The sequence below is a fragment of the Hippocampus bargibanti genome, linkage group LG05, assembly GCF_051943395.1.
Source record: "Hippocampus bargibanti isolate YZ-2025 linkage group LG05, ASM5194339v1, whole genome shotgun sequence".
NCBI lineage: Eukaryota > Metazoa > Chordata > Actinopteri > Syngnathiformes > Syngnathidae > Hippocampus > Hippocampus bargibanti.
In genome coordinates this window covers 21,382,246-21,402,284 of record NC_142738.1, presented here as the reverse complement: position 1 = coordinate 21,402,284, position 20,039 = coordinate 21,382,246, and the positions used below count along the sequence as shown (strand labels likewise).

The following is a 20,039-nucleotide window of genomic DNA, read 5'->3' as shown; positions in this document are numbered from 1 at the left end:
AGCACCTCAGAGGCGATCGACGTGTGAATTCAGAGAGAGGGGGTGTGGAAAGGTGCGCCGGCTGGAGCGCTGTTCGGTCGTGTGATTCCGCCGAAGATCCGAAGATCACTCCGCCAGATCCGAAGATCACTCCGCCAGCCGTGGTGGGTGTGTATCGCGAAAAGTAGTGCGTATTTCAAGGTTTAATTTTCATAAATTTTACGTTCGTAAACCAAAAAGTTCGTAAGGTAAGGTGTTCGTAAGCTGAGGTCTCACTGTACTTGGTATGATATAAAAAAAAATGATTTTGGATCCAATCTCTCTTGCAAAAATTGGATTTCATGTGGTTTGTGACAGTTCACACTTCAACATAATCATCCAGTTTCAATCTGGAAGATCTCAAAATCATTTTGGCTGGCCATCTGAACAATGGCCCTTTGCGGTAAAGTGTCTCAATAATGAGTTTGACACCCATCAATTAACTATGGGACATAGGAACCCGGTATTACCTATATACTGTATAGTGTATAGGGTTGTGAAATTCCTTGAATTTATAAAGTTGGAAATACGATGGGGAAAATCGACAGAAAAACATGGGAAATTACATCTTTCAATTGTGCTTGTGGCTGCCGCTGCTCAGTGCTGATTGTAAAGTGACCTTGAGAGTTTTGAAAGGCGCTTAGAAATGAAATGTATTATTATTATTATTTGTGTTGTGCGGCGAGACAGCAAGCAGGTGGAAAGTTGATAAAAGTTCACTCAGCCAGATGCAGGAAGGGTATTGTGAGTTTTCTTTATTTGAAGTTGATGTCAGTTTTCGGCAGACCCCAGGTAACACTGCTCTCCAGGTTGTCCTTTGTCCCTCTTCTTCCTCCTCCAAGTGACTCGCTCAGTCTGGCTTTAAAGGTGCTTCACCTGAGCTTCTGGCCAATCGGGTCCCAGCGGCAATTGGCCATTCCCAGGTGGTTGCAATCACCTTCTCAGAGTTAATTAGTGGTCACCCAACTCTACTGTTTTGGATGGGGAGAAATGCGTACCTTTCTCCCATCCAAAATCCAGAAAACACAAAATTATTTAACATTTCTTTTGGCATCATGACAATTTGAAAGATGTTCTGTTTGTCCATTAATTAGGGCTGTAATGACTCTAACAGCTTAGATTCAATTTGTTTTGAGGCATGTATTTATACATTAAAAATTATAAGAATGATTCTACAATTATAATTATCCATATATCTATTGTTCCATATATACACATATATATTCCAAACATATTATTCATTCATATAATAAATTGATTTGTCAGAGTCTACATCTGCAGTTATTTCTCATGTTACACATTTTATTATGTTCCACACTGAAATACATTTCAGGGTGGCGAATGTGCATTAAAAAGTTTGACATGATGCAGGTAGCGACACATTTCCATCTTTGTCAACGGGAGAGCATCTCAGACTGCTGACTGTACTGACCTTAGAAAGGTCCGCAACAGTGATAACAGTCAACTACAGTAGTATTAGCGGGAGCCAGTTTTGCTCATTCCGGTCAAGCTGTCAGATGCCTGTCACCTGAAAAAGTGGTCAAATGACACACAATTGGAGCAGATTTGCTGAAGAAACTTATTTTAATACAGATTTTGTTTTTGTTTTGTTGTGTTTTTTTAATTGTGTGAGCATTTCTGCTGATATATGGATGGGACACATACTCTGGGAATAGGGACAAGCGAGTCATGGTTTTGCCATTTCAAACATGACACTGGGATGCATCTTAGTGCATAATAATTTTCAGTTTTGTTCCAGACGAACTTTGAAGGAAACATTCATTCTAGAATTATTGGCTACGGGGTGTGAGATTTTCTCTCACAGTCCCAAACATGCATGATAAATGTAACACAGTAAATTGTCCAATGGTGTGAGTGTGAGCTGGAATGATTGTTCGTCTCTGTGTGCCCTGCAAGTGGTTGACAACCGGTAAGAGTGTTCCCCATCTACTGCCTGAAAAAAGCCGGGATAGGATCCAGGACTCCACAGACCCAGATGAAAATAATTCAGTGAGAAAATGGATGGATATCTGAATTTTTAATCTATATTACAAGCTGTCTTGAAAACTCCATCTTTACACTTTATTTTTACATTATGGGCACAAACTGAAACTCAAACCAGCTGTTTCTTGTCAGAGCCCCCCAAAATGATAGAACAGAGGTAAAGTGCCTCTTGACCTAATACATAGAGAGCAGTGCAGAATATGAAACTGTTGGGGGATTATCAGGTCAATTCTTCTGGTTCGTCCTTTGATCAAGGAGGAAAAAAGATACTAATATTTCAGCACTGTACTGTACAATTCTTATCAAATATATTCAATCACCAGCCAGAAAGGTTTATGTCAAGACTGGCCTGACGGAACATGATAAGTGATCACCAAAATCATGCCCCTGTGTTTCTGTTTGATGGAAATTATAGTTCTAATTGTTGAAATAAGGAACGAATACTCTCTGCAGAATTCCAATTTAGGATTTTTCATTTTATATCTGAAAATATATTGGAACATTTCCATCCCTTTGCATTTCTAATTGCACAAACATTTAAACACTGAATCTTTGTCAATTGTTTTTTTGGGAAGGATTCTTTTTCCCCCAAGTAAATCAAAGATGAAGCAGTTTGCGTTCTGATGGTCTATCTATCCATCCATTTTGTCTCTGCAAAAACCTCCTCCTCCACAGTACTTACCAAAGTGCCTTCATGTCGGGTATCTCCCGAGTAAACTGGGAGAGCTGCTGCATTGCTTGTTGGTGCACAGCCTTCACATTGTTTGCTACACAAACGGTGTACTGCAGGGGTAGAAGTGCCATACTGGGCAGTGACTGTAAGCAGAACTGTTGTCTGCTGTCCAGCCCCAGCTGCAGAGGGTGGTCAGGAGACACCAGCACCGCAACACCTGCAGCGCAGAAAACAGGAAAGACCATCATTTATCCACTTACTGACCATCGTTTATCCACTCTCACATCTCACAGTTTCAGAAAATACACACTTGGCCTTGATGTAAAGAACAATGGTTGCAGCGTTGTCATGTATTGGATGATGCAACTGTGCTATTTGGGATTAGTGAACTCGATCAGTTTGTGCCATGAGGTGTATATTATTTAGAATTATGTTGTTAATAATAAATAAGACATCAATAAAAGACGTTTGATGTTGATGAAGATGTTTATTGTCACATCTGAAAAGAGTATATATATATATATATATATATATATATATATATATATATATATATATATATGACGCAATATATGACGCAATCTTAACTTAATCATGCAATATATCGACTCATTACAGTTACATATTTTAAATATGCATTTTGTACTGTATTTTTATACTGTCACTATGTACAGTTCTTTTTATGAAATATTTTTGCAGTTATACATTTTCAGTCTTCTGACATTTCTATTATGCATAGAATACTTTGATTTTATCTTTTATATATATAAAGATATATACAAAGTATATATATATATATATACAAAGTATATATATATATATATATATAAAGATATATACAAAGTATATATATATATATATATATATATATATATATATATATATATATATATATATATATATATATATATAAAAAAAAATCCTCGTCTCACCCACCATGGGTGGTGTCTGTCCCCCATTTCAGCTCGGGTCCTCTACCAGAGGCCAGGAAGCCTGTGGGTTCTGCGCAGTATCCGTGCTGTTCCCAGCACTGCGCTTTTCTGGACCGAGATGTCCGATGTTGTTCCCGGGATCTGTTGCAACCACTCGTCGAGTTTGGGGGTCACTGCCCCGAGTGCTCCGACCACTACAGGCACGACTGTCACCTTTACCTTCCAGGCTCTCTCCAGCTCCTCTCTGAGCCCTTAGTATTTCTCCATTTTCTCATGTTCCTTCTTTCTGATGTTTCCATCACTCGGGACCGCTACATCCACGACAACGGCTTTCCTTTCCCCTTTATCTATGAGCACGATATCTGGTTGGTTGGCCATTACCATCTTGTCAGTCTGTATCTGGAAGTCCCACAGGATCTTTGCTCGGTCATTCCCCACCACCTTGGGAGGTGTTTCCCATTTTGACCTTGAGGTTTCCAGTCCATACTCCGCACACATATATATATATATATATATATATATATATATATATATATATATGACGCAATCTTAACTTAATCATGAGATTATCATCATATATATATATACGATGAGAAGGTTTCTTCAGCTGTCATCTGTACAAATTTGAAGGTTTTGGACGTTTCGCCTCCTATCCAAGAGGCTTTGTCAGCGAACTAAAGTCTGACTGGTCGTATCGGCCCTATTTATATATCCCAAATTGAACCATTTGGTAGCCTATCTTTTGGATGCACTAATTAGTGCATCCAAAAGATAGGCTACCAAATGAAAAACAAAGTAATGTAGTTTATTCCATACATTGTAAGAATGAAAATTGTAACATACAAAACAACATAGATGGTTTGAAAGGGGGGTAAAAGAAGCGATTATTATAAAACAACAAAATCCTTCATTAAACCGGTCTGGTGGGGTGAGGTTCAATTTGGATCGTTCATACAATAGCCTGCTTGGGCAAAACAGGTTAGGCAACATTCGTAATGCTGATGAGGTGATACCGGTGGGAATGGGGGAAATTGGCCAGTCGTTAGTCAGGGGGGCCACAGGTCCTCTGCTCCCCCCAACCTGAGAGTAGGGACCTATCATAGCTGTGTCCGGCGCCGCCATGGCTGGACATTAGGGATATATAAATAGGGCCGATACGACCAGTCAGACTTTAGTTCGCTGACGAAGCCTCTTGGATAGGAGGCGAAACGTCCGAAACCTTCAAATTTGTACAGATGACGGCTGAAGAAACCTTCTCATCGATGGACCACTCCTGTACGACTGAGAACTTACTCCAAACTATATATATATATAGTTTGGAGTTTGCAAGTTGCAAGTGTTTTCTCCGGGTCTTACGGTTTCCCCCCACATTCCAAAAACATGCATGGCAGGAAGATTGAACAGTCCAAATTGTCCCGAGGTGTGAGAGAGACTGTTGTATGTCTTTGTGTGCCCTGTGATTGGCTGGCAAGCAATTCAGGGTGTCCCCCGCCTCGTGCCCGAAGATGGCTGGGATAGGCTCTGGCACTCCCCGCGACTCTATTGAGGAATAAGCGGTATGGAAAATGGATAGATGGATGGATGGTGGATGGATGGATGGATTTTACAGCTTATGCTGACACACGTTGCTGGAAGTATGTCAGCTATTCTTGTTCCTATTGGTGGTGCCGCCCCCAGAGAGCAAAGCAATTGAGCTCACATGAGACAACTTGTCATCGTGTCAAAACATTGGGTGCGACTGTAAACTGTCCAGGGGCAGAAATTTACCTACATACAGGTTTTTGAGAATACACCCTTGGATGCCATCACATGGTTCATCCGAAGCATGTCTAGATGTATGGCACTCCCACATACACCTTGTTAGATCTGGTTAGAGAGAATCAAAGTCCTCTTTCACTAGTGCAGCAAAGATGCACCAGTGCAGCAATAAACCTTCTATATTGTACTTATTGTGTACACAAAATTGTGCCCATAGAGTTTCCTGAAACAAGAACGCATCGCCTTCATGTTGTGGATTTCCATTGAAATTCCACATGTTAGTGAGAAGCAAATTGCACAAAAAATTAACATATGTAAAGAAATAATATATTATATTCTCCGCAACATGGGATTTACAATATTACTGATAATATTTTAATGTGCATTGCTAAAGGCTATAAATGAAAAGTGCAATGGGATCTGAATGACTGCACAGGATCAGGAATGTGACAATGACATACTTAATGACACTTAGTGCAGCTTTCCAGTGAGAGTGTCAAGTTAAAATTAAATAAGAAAAAAAAGAATTGTGTCTGCAGTCACACATGCCCGCCAGCGTAAGGAATGTCTCTTTGGTCTCTGTTTACTAACTCATGATAGCGTCCGCACTCAGACAGTATTGGCCAGACACCTAATCTGTGATTTCCATAATCTTGCCACAAATAGCCAAACAAGGATTTTGTTTAGAGGAGTTTATTTGTTAAACAGATTAAGATGTAAGAGTGTTTTCTGGAACCGGCAGACCGTGTGAGAACTCAGGTCGAGTTTCTGCTGCCCTCTCGGGTTTCAATAGTGGCACTGTTCTCAGGCAGACAAGGAACAAGAGCAGAGAGCACACGGTTTATAATCCGATTCATAGTTTCAAAGAACACAAGGTGTTCAAAAAAGGCGAGTGAGCAGCTTCGAACTCAGTTGAGCATCTCATGTTTGCAACGGATAAAGTCAAAGAGATACTTGTATCATGGAAGCTTCCCACATAGTGTATCTGGTCTCGCTCTAACTACTTGTCACATCTACCTTAATGCAGATCACAACAGAGAAAAAGAAAATAAGCAAGAAAGGAACTCAAAAGGTTTCATGAAGTAAAGACACAACTGTAGAACCAAGTTGTAGCTGAGAGAAAAGTGGGACAGTGGATGAAATGCCACATTTTTATGGAAGGATGGAGGTGGAATGCAGGCAGTGGAAAAAGAGGTGACCGGCCTACACCAGACACCCAGAAGCCTCGTGCAATGGTGTGCAGGCCCAGCCCGCTGCACCAGTGTGTTTTACCCGAGTGCACGCAAAGTGGAAAGTGTTTGAAAACGTGGCTTCTTGAGTGCAAATGGTAAAGGACATTGTGGAGCCTCACAGAAACTGGACAAGCTTATCAATGGAAGCTGTATATTTCTTCCTTTTTATGACCACAAGATTCCAATACAATGTGAATACCTAAAACAATGGTCCAGCCATCACTCAAAAAGAACTCAACCAGTGATTTATAGAAGTGCAGTCGTGTTGAACACAAACACACAGCTTTGAGTGAACAGTCCCCCTCGATAACAGACAAGTGGGACTCAGTTGGTTATTTAAAGAAAGGGAAGCAGGTTTGGGGTCTTGGGTTGCAGCCAAGGTGGTGTGCCCCAAGAGTTAGAGGGGAAGCAAATGGGATGGCAAGCTATTTTTAGAATAATTCCTTAAACACTCCAAGCTTCGCTTGAATATTTTCCATCATCCCCCAGAAGAAAAATCATATGCCTGACTGACTGCTTGTGGGCCTTCAAATTTGAAGGTAATAATAATGACAAAAGACTCAAGTTACAGGAACACCCACATAAACTGTTTACACATAATTAAGAGAGTATCAGCCTTCCGTTTCGGGGAAACCCATTGCTGCGGGATTTTTTGTATGCGTCTTTTCTTCATATATTTGGGAGCCGGACCCATGGTTGACCCCATATGCTTCGGAGGGGTCAACACAAATTTAAGGCAATGCACTGCTTGGATTTTGGCATGCTTGCAAAGTATGTTTTTAGAATCAACATTGAAAGTCTGTACCTATTCCGAGGTTAACTAAAATGTATGAAATACAAATGTTAATTTATTTTGCTTTTAGCCCACGATGGAAACATTCCAATGGACTAGTGGAAAATGTTCTTACAGTAGCCCTCGTATACAGGAGATGACAGCTCACGACGAACAAAGCACTGGCTGGCTAAATGAGTCATTCTTCAAGTGTTTTGCATCTCTTCAGTGGGCAGCTGCTCAGTGTCCTTCTGAATGACACGCAGCATTTGCGATAGAGACAGTTTCCTTGTTGGACTGCGTTATATTTGTCTTTATACTGCACATAAAGTATATGCCCGGGCTTTAACAAGACATTTTGGCGACCAGTTCCAAGTCTAAGTCTCCCTTGCACCTGGTGTAGTAGACTTCGGCAATTCCCTGTGGCTCTAATTTGTCAGTGTGATTTATTTATTGTTAGTATTTTTTTAATAATCATTTTTGTCACATTTTTTTTTGTCTGGAGTCTCCTATCAAACATGCGAATCAAACCTATGAAGGTGGAGGACACTGATTCGCTGTGGCGACCCCTTGAAGGGAAAAGCCGAAAGGAAAAGAAGAAGTCTCCTATTTGGGGGATCCAAAACATAATTCGCTTCGTTTAAAGCATGACAAAATGGATCAATAAGTTCTGAGAGTTGGCATCACAATTAAATGTCAAATACTCTACTTCTACGTTGACTTACTTTGCCTTGTTAGCTTTCCCAAGTCACTTTTTGGTTGTCAGACACATTTTACTCTTCCCCTTTACATTGAAAATATCTTCCACAATGCCAGCGAAAACAAGCCTGACAGCAACATGGTGACTCACATGTTCAAAGAATTATATAAAACACAAAACTAACTAACTAAATGTTTGCTTCCTTCAATTATCAGTATTTTAGCTTGGAATGGGATACGTACCCTGACGGCAACTACACATTGTCAAGTTGAATGATAAATATTTTTTAAATGTTTAGTCAAAAGACCATTGATCTTTGTCAGATATCAAAACAAACAAAATAAAAACAAAAATCTCCATCGGTTTTTGTTCTATCAAGTCTATATTTGCCAGAACAGTACATTATTATTATTATTATTATTATTATTATTATTATTATTATTATTATTATTACAGTGAAACCTTGGCTTATGAACTTAATTGGTTCCCAGACAGTGTGCGTAAGGTGAAAAGTGTGTATCCCATTTTTTTCCCATAGGAAACCATTAAAATGACAATAATCCATTCCCAGGTCTCCATAAAATATAATTTTCAACTAAATAAGCCTTAAAACTACACACAACATACCTTATTTTATGTATAATAAATGTGCTATTGTATTGTTCTGAAAGAAATACACTGCACTGTATAATAAAGTCACTTTATTTACATTTGTGATGGTCGATGGCTCTTAATTAACACCTGTTGCTTTCTAACTATGATCTGACAAAACTGAGGCTTCTCATAGCCTTTTCTGTATGGAACTGTTCAATAAAAGCCTGCACATCAACTCCTGAATGGCCTGCTTCTGCTTGTCCTCTTGAAGGCAAATCAAATCCTGTGTTGAGGACCTCATTATGGCGAGCAACAAGCTCCTCGATGTCATCTGCATCCACTTCGAGTCCCGTAGGTGCTGGCAGAGATTTTATTACAACAAGCCTGTCAAGCTAGGCAAAATAAAATGGCACACTCGCGATCCCGGAAAGCAACAAACTTACGCGATCGCGGCTAACAATCACCTCGGGCAAAGCAAAGTCTTGGACTTGCCAGCACAAGACACAGCGAGGCGCGAGGCGTCGTAATCATGTCACTGGTGAGGTAACAGCGACTCATTGAAATGTTCCAGTATCAGTGATTAGGGGATCAACACGCACACCTCGTTCGTGTTTCTCAATGATCTCCTTCTTCTCCTCGACTATAATTTTGTTTTGTGTCTTCTTTGGCTGGCGGAGGTCGGGAGAGGCGGCCCCGCCCCAGCTGTCAACTCGCACGTGACAATTTCGGTGTCATTAGTCACGTGAAAGCATCGACTAAATAACGCCTTTGTGTAAAGCTTTTAGGCGAAGGATGGTAGCAATGGTGGACGGTACCGGGCTCTTAATTTGTAGAATGGGAGGATAAAGTTACTCTCAGGGAAGTGACAAACAGCGTGAGAGATGTGACAGGCTGAGATTCACATGACAGCCACGGTGTGCACATGTGATGCCACAAACACATACCTTGTTTGTGTTTCTCAATGATCTCCTTCTTTTCCTCAACTGTTATTTTGTTTTGTGTCTTCTTCGGCTGAACACGAGCCTGTGGTGGCATCTTTTTCGGTCCCATAATGGCAAAAGTATCATTGAAGACGATCGACATGTGCACTCATAGAAAGGGGGTGTGGAAAGGTAGGCCGGCTGGGATGCTGTTCGGTCATGTGCTTTTGTGTTCTTCCGCCGAAGATTACTCCGCCAGCCGTGGTGGGGGGTGTGTATCGCGAAAATAGTGCGTATGCCAAGGTTTAATTTTCATAAATATAACGTTCGTAAACCGCAAAGTTCGTAAGGCAAGGTGTTCGTAAACCAAGGCCCCACTGCATTATTATTATTAATGTAGCCACAAGGGGGCACAAGCCAGTGTCTTATTGTGCCGGTCCCAAGCCCGGATAAATACAGAGGGTTGTGTCAGGAAGGGCATCCGACGTAAAAAATTTTGCCAAAACAAATATGCGACTCAAACCTATGAATCCCATACCGGATCGGTCAAGGCCCGGGTTAACAACGGCCGCCATTGGTACTGTTGCCCTTCAGGGTGCCAGTGGAAAATGGACTACTGTTGGTCGAAGAAGGAGAGGAGGGAGGTGTGCCCGGAGGAAAAGAGAGAAATGGAACGCCAAGAGTATAGAACTAAGAGTAGGAACTTTGAATGTAGGAACAATGACAGGTAAAGGTAGAGAGCTGGTTGATATGATGCAGAGAAGGAAGGTAGACATACTGTGTGTCCAGGAGACCAGGTGGAAAGGGAGCAAGGCCAGAAGCTTAGTGTCAGGGTTTAAGTTGTTCTATCATGGTGAAGACAGAAAGAGAAATGGAGTTGGGGTTATCTTAAAAGAGGAGTTTGTTAGGAATGTCTTAGACGTAAAAAGAGTATCAGATAGAATGAGCTGGCGGAGAAGGAGAAATTTTGGTTGGACTTTGATGAAGTCATACAGAACATCCCGAGAAGTGAGAGGGTTATAATTGGTGGAGACTTCAATTGACATGTTGGCGCAGGAAACAAAGATGATGAGGAGGTGATGGGCAGGTTTGGACTCCAGATGAGGAACGCTGAAGGACAGATGGTGGTTGACTTTCTAAGAGAATGGAAATGGCTATTGTGAATACTTTCTTTCAGAAGAGACAGGAACATAGGGTGACCTACAAGAGTGGAGGCAGAAGTACACAGGTAGACTACATTTTGTGTCAACGGCACGGTGAGAGTGTAGCCAGACAGCATAGGTTGGTGGTGTGTAGGATGACGCTGGCAGTGAGGAAGATGAAGAAACCAAAGGCTGAAGTGAGGACAAAATGGTGGAAGTTGAAAAAGGAAGAGTGTTGCATGACATTTAGGAAGGAGGTTAGACAAGCACTGGGTGGGCAAGAGGTCCTTCCAGATGACTGGCAAACTACAGCAAACATAATCAGAGACACGGGTTGGAAAGTACTTGGTGTATCGAGTGGAAGAAAGGTAGATAAGGAGACTTGGTGGTGGAATGGGGAGGTGCAGGAGTGTATACAGAGAAAGAGGTTAGCAAAGAAGAAGTGGGACACTGAGAGGACGGACGAGAGCAGACAGCAGTACAAGGAGATGCAGCGCATGGTTAAAGTAACGATGGCAAAGGCCAAACAAGAGGCCTATGATGACTTGTATGCTCGGCTAGACAGCAAGGAAGGTGAGACTGATCTTTACAGGCTGGCGAGACAGAGAGACAAAGACGGTAAGGACCTGCAGCAGGTCCGGGTGATTAAGGATAGAGATGGCAATGTATTAACAGGTGCCAGTAGTGTGATGGCAAGATGGAAAGAGTACTTTGAAGGATTGATGAATGAGGAAAATGAGAAGGAACAAAGAGTAGAGGACGTGACTGTTGTGGACCAAGACGTAGCAAGCATTAGCAAGGATGAAGTGAGGAGGGCACTGAAGAGGATGAAGGGGGGAAAGGCACTCGGGCCTGATGATTTACCAATCGAGGTATGGAAGTGTCTTGGAGAGGTGGTGGTGGTGTTCCTGACTGGGTTATTCAACAAGATCTTAGACGGTGAACAGATGCCTGAAGAATGGAGACAAAGTGTACTCGTGCCCATTTTTAAGAACAAAGGAGATGTACAGAGTTAATGGTAATTACAGAGGAATAAAGTTGATGAGCCATACAATGAAACTCTGGGAAAGAGTAGTTGAAGCTAGACTAAGAGCAGAAGTGAACATTTGTGAGCAGCAGTATGGCTTCATGCCAAAAAAGAGTACGACAGATGCAGTGTTTGCTTTAACAATGCTGATAGAGAAGTACAGAGAAGGTCAGAAGGAATTGCATTGTGTCTTTGTAGATCTGGAGAAAGCGCATGACAGAGTGCCCAGAGATGAGCTGTGGCATTGCATGAGGAAGTCTGGAGTGACGGAAAAGTATGTCAGAGTGGTGCAAGACATGTATCATGACTGTAAGACAGTTGTGAGGTGCGCTGTTGGTATGACTGAGGAATTCAAGGAGGAGGTGGGACTCCACCAGGGGTCAGCTCTGAGCCCTTCTTGTTTGCTATGGTGATGGACAGGCTGACAGACGATGTTAGACATGAATCTCCTTGGACCATGATGTTTGCAGATGACATTGTGATCTGTAGCGAGAACAGGGAACAGGTGGCGGAGAAACTAGAGATGTGGAGATATGCCCTGGAAAGGAGAGGAATGAAGATCAGTCGCAGCAAGACGGAATATATGTGTGTGAATGAGAGGGATCCAAGTGCAAAAGTGATGCTACAGGGAGAAGAGATAAAGAAGGTGGAGGATTTTTTTCTTCAGATAGGATGAAAGGAAAAGTGTATAAAACAGTGGTCAGACCAGCCATGATGTTTGGACTGGAGACAGTGCCACTGAGGAAAAGACAGGAAGCAGAGCTGGAGGTAGCAGAGCTGAAGATGTTGAGGTTTTCCTTGGGAGTGACCAGGTTGGATAGGATCAGGAATGAGTACATTAGAGGGACAACTCATATTAGAGGCTTTGGAGAGAAAGTCAGCGAGGGCAGACTGAGATGGTTTGGACATGTCTAGAAGAGAGAGAGTGACTATATCAGGAGAAGGATGCTGAGCCTTGAAATGCCAGGCAGGAGACCGAGAGGAAGACCGAAGAGGAGGTTTATGGATGTGGTCAAAGAGGACATGAAGGTAGCTGGTGTGAGGGAAGAGGATGCACAAAACCGGGATAGATGGAGGACATTGATTCGCTGTAGCGACCCCTGAGGGGAAAAGCCGAAAGGAAAAGAAGAAGAGGATTCTTCTTCTTCTTCTTCTTCTTCTTCTTCTTCTTCTTCTTCTTCTTCTTATTATTATTATTATTATTATTATTATTATTATTAGTAGTAGTAGTAGTAGTAGTAGTAGTAGTAGTAGTAGTAGTAGTAGTAGTAGTAGTAGTACACAGTCAGTTTGTAGCACGTTCAATGAACAATCAGTCTCAGCTCAGCTTGGATAGGCTGCAACATCTCTGTAAAAGAGCGGCACACCAGGCATTAGTTGCAGGAAATGGATGGATTTTCAATCAGTGGGTTTTTAATGTGCAGGTCATGAGTGACAGGAGAGTTACGAAGGCTGAGAGGTAGGAAGGCTGGTCTAAATAGTCCATCTTTTACTACTTATCTATTTTGGTGTAATGGGGGAGCTGGAGCCGACACCCAGGTGACTCTGATGTCAATGTAGCTAAACAAAACCACGAGTAAAACATGACAAGGTGAAACAAATCTGACAGGGTGAAACAAAAACAATGATCCGACATTGAATGCCGGGAGTCCTTTTAACTGCCTTTGATTAAAACGACCAACACCTGTGCAGCTGAAGGCGGGGCCTACAGTGCCACCCGTTGGTCGCAAACCAAATCATGATAGTACCCCTCCCTCATGGGAGTGATTCCAGAAGTCCCAAAATTCCTCCAAAAGGCCCACCTCGCCAGGGAACGGGAAGGAGACAGCAACCCTTGCCTCTCTAGGGAACAGGAACTTGAAGGTGACAGAAAACCTTGCCTCGCCAGGGAACAGGAAATAAAAGGCGACAGCTACCCGTGCTTCGCCAAGGAATAGGAATGAGAAGGAGACGGCAACACTTGCCTCTCCAGGGAACAGGAACATCAAGGTGACGGCAATCCTCCAAGGCACAAGACTAGAAGGCGACAGCAACTTTTGCTTCACCGAGGAACAAGAACCAGAAAGAGACAACAGTTCTTGCCTCGTCAAAAGACAGGAATGAGAAATTAATGGCAAACCTTGCCTCGCTGGGGAACAGAAAGGCGACGGCCTGATGGGTAAGGGTCCAGTGGTTAGTCGGGTTATTCTGTCACGATTTGCAACGTGGTGGACCACAAAAATGCCTGCAGAAGGAAGGAGTGTGGTGTATTTGACAAATCGTATTAAATAAAGTCGAGAGAAAGTCGAGAGGAACAACATCTCAAACAAAAAGTAATCAGAACAAAAGTAGCAAATCAAAACAATGAGTCAAAAAGGACAAGGTGAAACAAACCTGACATGGTGAAACAAAGACAATGACCTGATACTAAATGTCGAAAGGCCTTTTAACTGCCACTAATTAAAACGACCAACACCTGGGTAGCACAGGCGGGGCTCTACAGTGCCAACCGTTGGTCGCAAGCCGATATGTGACACAAATATGGTGAAGTAGCATATAGTTGTTCTGCTGCAAGTGTAAATGAACTCAGTTCTAAGTGTGAATGTTTCGAAATGCAGGCAAAAAACATTCGTTTCTACAAGACCAGCGATCGAGTTCTTCGAAAGCATTTTTTAAATCCATTCTTCCAATATCTTTTTCTTACACTGTCCATTCTTTTAATCATTTTACTACGCCAAATTTTATTTCTGTACTTTGCTTTTAGATGTATATAGTTCTTTAGTTTGTAAATGATTTTAAATGTACTTTTCATGATATGAAGCACATTGAGTTACCTTGTATCTGAAAAGTAATATTCAACTGAAGACTGCCTCCATCACCCGTCTTTTTCAGGACAGTCAATCATAAACAAACACCCTGCAACTCACACCTGTGGACATTTTAGGAGTAAACATGTATGTTTTTGGAATGTGGGAAAGACTCAGTGTACCAGGACAAAACCCATGCAAACATATCAAAGTAGAGGTAACAACAAAGAAAAAAATATTTTGGCGATGACGCAGATACACCAAATACATATTTGTTCTATTGTGCCGAAGATTGCACAAGTTATAATGTTAAATTTGTAAGTATGCATACACCACTTTAGTTTTATGGTCATATTGTATTAATGTATGTAAAGTACAATCCCCAGTATGTGCACAACATTGAGTGGTGATTGTGCATACTTGTCAGGAAGTCAGTTCATGTTACCAATGATAATTGACTTGGTTGCTTGGAAATGACTGCCGCCTGTATTGAATGACCTGAAGACACAGCATAGCAGTAAATTCAGGTCTATGAACCTATACCTGCTGAATGTTTAAGAATTCGTAAAGCACAGAAATCTGTGCAATAATGTACAAATACGTAGAACATTGTCATACATGTAGATTTTCCTTAACATCTAATTACATTTTTGCGTGTTTTAATTTAGAACTTTAATGGAGTGTTAATCTTCTTTTTTTTCAATTTAGAATTTTTCTGCATTATCATTACGATGCATGTGGCAAGTTACACCCTCTTGGAATAAATACCAAATATATTTTTTATTAATATTCATTTGTTTATTAAACACATTTTACACATCTTTGAGAAAACACAGAAAAATAAATAAAATTATTCTTGAGTAACTAATTACTTTTACTGTCATAGTAGCTGAGTTTGTAATTGTATTACTTTTTAGGAGATGCAATTTCTAACTATCTAAAAATTGTTTCAGAGTGTCATGGCCAACACTGCTTCTTGAATTTGTTTTTCATGTCTAAATTGTCCCTAGATCTGAGTGTGAGTGTGGTGTGGAATTTGTTTGTTTGGCTGGCAATCAGTTCAGGGTGTCCCCCGCCTAGTGCCCGAAGACAGCTGGGACAGACTCAAATGTCAGAGGCTGATTCTGAGAACCCCCCCAGAATTCTCTCATTTAAATGAGCCATGATTTAGCATAACTATGGTCATTGCATTTTTGGTGGTTCTCATGCTAGAAAGTTTTAAATACATTATATACAAATAATATTATACATGATCATAGCTCCATGCTTCAAATCCCATCTCAAAACCCACCTATTCAAAATCGCATTTTCTGTGTAGCTTCTCTCTTGTTTCTATTTATCATTATTTTATTTATTATTGTTTCTGTTTTTTTCTATGCTCATTTGTGACTGTAAAGTGTCCTTGAGAGCTTTGAAAGGCGCTTCAAAATAAAATGTATTATTATTATTACAGGGACTTTGTTAATGATTAGGAACTGAAAATCTGAAAACTGAAAAAAAACATGTCAGTGAACATATTATTCCCAGAGCTTTCCTCTAACTGGAGCTAAAGACTTTAAATGTCTGTGAGTGCTTCCTTAGTGACATTCAAACAATTGTTATTGGGGTGTTGTCTGGTGCTTTTATTCATTCACTGCAAAGCTAAACAAAGAAACTAAAGCTCATGGGGTTGCCCTCTTTAAAATTGGAGAGGGGCGGTTTGGCATGTGACACCTTGTTCAGCCTGCCACAGCATTACATAACACCCTAAACATGTATGTGTGTGTGTGTGTGTGTGTGTGTGTGTGTGTGTTCATGTAAGCTTTGTCTTCGGTGAAAGGTAAGCCTATCAAAGCTGTCCCATAAAAAATACACATCCATTTTTTTACTTTTGTATTTTAATGGATAGACACCCGTGTCTGAAATAATATCTGGGGCATGCAACTTTTACGTCGGGCGTACAACTTACAAAAGGTCTCCGCCCGGGTGGCCGACAATTTTTTGAAAAAAAAAAAAAAAAAAAAAAAAAAAAAAAAAAAAAAACAACAACAACAACAACAAAAACGAAATATTTTTTTTCTAATCAAACGTTTGCATTTTTCAATAAAGCAAACGTTTGAACAAAGATATAAAAATAGGAATACATTATTACCATTTTGAAATATTTGTTTGGTTTGGAAATTTCGGAATTTCAGTTTGTTTGGCCATTTGCATACTCGGTACGGCAGCCAATCAGAAGCCTGCCTCGTGTTTGCGGACTTTCTCGAGCCTTATAAGGTTGTGCATTTGCATATCATTTTCCAAAGTAGATGCACAGAACATCAGCTCCAGAAGAAAGATTCCAAAGGTAGGTCAGATGGGAAGATGCTGCACGTCAAGAAGGTGCCTGTTCCACCACAGCAAACAAAAGGTAAACTGTTTTCTCTTGGTTCGTGACTGAGTTATCATCTGACAAGCAACAGTGGTAGGGGTCTATATACTGTATGGGTAGGGGAAATATGATACATTATTTTTGTTTTTGATTACCATAATGTATTGTTATCCGACACAAAAAATGCTCTATATCTCTTCCCCCTTATAACATTCCATGGGATATTTAGTATTGAACAACTTCAAGTTAACGTCGAGGGTGTATAGAAATCGGAATGGAATCTTTAAAATCATTTTTTCTCAGTAGTAAATAATAATAATAATACATTTTATTTCAAGCGCCTTTCAAAACACCCAAGGACACTTTACAATAAAAACAATAGAACACAGCACATAACAATAAAACCATAAGTAAAATGATAAATAATAAAATAGCAGAGAGAATTAGACATTGAAAGCAATTTTAAACAAATGGGTTTTGAGATGAGCCTTGAAAATAGGGAGGGAGTCAATATTACGGATGTTGGGTGGGAGTGAATTCCAGAGTTTGGGAGCAGAGTGGCTGAAAGCTCTGCATCCCATCGTGGTGAGACGGGCAGAGGGCACATAGAGGTGAAGGGAGGATGAGGATCTGAGGGACCGAGAGGGAACAGAGATTTGAAGCAGGTCAGAAAGATAGGGAGGAGCAAGGTTATGGATGGCTTTGAAAGTAAACAGAAGTATTTTGAATTCGATACGATGTTTAACCGGTAGCCAGTGGAGTTGCTGGAGTACAGGGGTGATGTGGTGAAAGGAGGGGGTTTTGGTGATGATCCGGGCTGAAGAATTTTGGACGAGTTGGAGTTTATGGAGAAATTTCTGATTGACACCGAAGAGAAGTGCGTTGCAATAATCGATGCGGGAGGTGACAAGACTGTGGATAAGGATAGCAGCGGAGTGAGGGGTGAGCGAGGGACGGAGACGGTTAATATTACGGAGGTGGAAATAAGCAGACCGAGTAATGTTATTAATATGGGAGTGAAAGGAAAGTGAGCTATCGAGGATGACACCCAGACTCTTGACCTGAGGGGAGGGGGACACGGTAGAACTGTCAATGGTGAGGGAGAAACTGTTAGTTTTGTGGAGGGTGGATTTGGTACCGACAAGAAGAAGTTCAGTTTTTTCACTGTTGAGCTTGAGAAAGTTATGGGAAAGCCAGGATTTAATTTCTGAGAGGCAACATGAGAGGGATGAAGGTGGAAGAGAAGCGTCGGGTTTGCTGGAGAGGTAGAGTTGGGTGTCATCCGCGAAGCAGTGAAAGTGAATGCCAAACTTACGGAAAATATTGCCAAGAGGAAGTAGGTAGATAATAAAGAGAAGTGGCCCCAGGACAGACCCTTGAGGCACACCAGAGGACACCGGAGAGGACCGTGAGGTGAACGAGTTGATTTGGATGAATTGTGCGCGATCAGAGAGATAGGAGTGAAACCAGCGGAGTGGGATGTGGGTGATGCCTAGGGTGGAAAGTCTGTCGAGAAGGATAGGGTGGGAAATGGTGTCAAAAGCTGAGGTCAGGTCGAGAAGAATGAGGATGGAGAGTGAACCGGCATCGGCTGCCATAAAAAGATCATTCGTGATTTTTATGAGAGCCGATTCAGTACTGTGGCGGGGGCGGAAACCAGACTGGAATTGTTCGTAGAGGTTATTGTGAGTGAGGTGTGAGTGAAGCTGGGAAACAACTGTCTTTTCAAGAATTTTGGCGATGAATGGAAGGTGGGAAATTGGACGTAGGTTATTGAAATCGTTTGGGTCTGAGCCAGGTTTTTTCAAGATTGGAGTGACAGCTGCGGTTTTGAGTGGGATAGGAACAATTCCAGTTGATAATGAGGAGTGAATAATAGTAGAAATAAATGGGAGAAGAGAGGGTAGGCAGGACTTGATAAGGATAGTGGGGAGGGGGTCGAGTTGACAGGAGGAGTTCTTGGATTTAGTGATAATGTCTGAGATTATAGAGGGATGGGGGAGTGCAAAAGCGGAAAAAAGTTTGGAAGGAGTAGAAAGGCTGGGAGAAGGGGGGCGGACAGAGGACCCGAGGTGCTGATGGATTTTGTTGATCTTTTCGCTAAAAAACATCAGCAGAGTGTTGCATGTCTCAGAGGAATAAAAGTGTGAGGGGAGAGAGATAGGAGATTGTGTGATTTTGTGATAGAGGGAAAAGAGGGCCCGTGAGTTACCAGAATTTGAATCAATGAGTCCAGAGTAATAAAGCGATTTTGCGCGTGAGATAGAGTCCTTATAAAGGGTAAGGTGAGTTGCATACATGTCCTTGTGGATAGTGAGCCCGGACTTTCTGTAAAGTCTTTCAAGTTGGCGAGTCTTTGTCTTGATGGAGCGGAGATGGGGGGTGAACCAGGGTGCAGGTCGGGTAAATTGAACAGACCGGGACTTTACAGGAGCAAGGGCGTTGAGGGTGTTCGTGAGGTCCGCGTTGTACCGGGAGACAAGCTCATCAGGAGAAGAGTTGTGGTCCAGAGTCAGGGTGGCAATCATCTCAGCAAGGGTGGCAACGTTGATGTCCTTGATGTTGCGATATGTGATGACACGGGGTGGTTTGGGGAGAGAGAGAGAGTGATGGAAACATTGAATGAAACCAGGAAATGGTCTGTTATAGGGATTTCATCAGCTGTGCAATTCTTAGGGGTAAGGCCAGACATGCAGATGAGGTCCAGGGTGTGGCCTTTTATGTGGGTGGGAAAATCCGAGAATTGGTGCAGACCAAGGCTGTCGAGTGAGGAGGTGAAGTCTTTAGTGAGGGGAAGAGTGGAATTGTCCATGTGGATGTTGAAGTCTCCGAGAATAATTACATTCGGTGACAGGGTGGAGAGGTGTGTGAGGACCTCAGAGAATTCTTTTAGAAAGTCACAATGTGGTTTTGGTGCACGGTATACAGTGGCTATGATGGTGGGTGAGGGTCCAGAAATTTTACACGCAAGACATTCAAAAGATTGGGTTTCCTGGATAGAAACTTGAAGGATTCTCCAGTTCTTGCGGTAAAGTATCGCAAGTCCACCTCCGCGGCCTGAGAGGCGGGGCTTAGCAATGTAAACAAAGCCTGGTGGAGTTGCGCCATTGAGCTCGGAGAAGTCTCCCGCC

At 41.8% G+C, this 20,039-nt stretch overlaps 1 protein-coding gene across 3 annotated transcripts in view; it reads right to left on the bottom strand.

The window, feature by feature from the left end:
* Nucleotides 1-20,039, bottom strand: part of LOC148898212 (SITS-binding protein) — a 50,599-nt gene that overhangs the window by 16,453 nt on the left and 14,107 nt on the right. For all 3 annotated transcript variants that reach the window (XM_088997288.1, XM_088997287.1, XM_088997289.1), the window contains exon 4: nt 2,705-2,912. In XM_088997288.1, the coding sequence (XP_088853414.1) occupies nt 2,705-2,912 (208 nt within the window). The remainder of the gene's footprint in view (nt 1-2,704; nt 2,913-20,039) is intronic.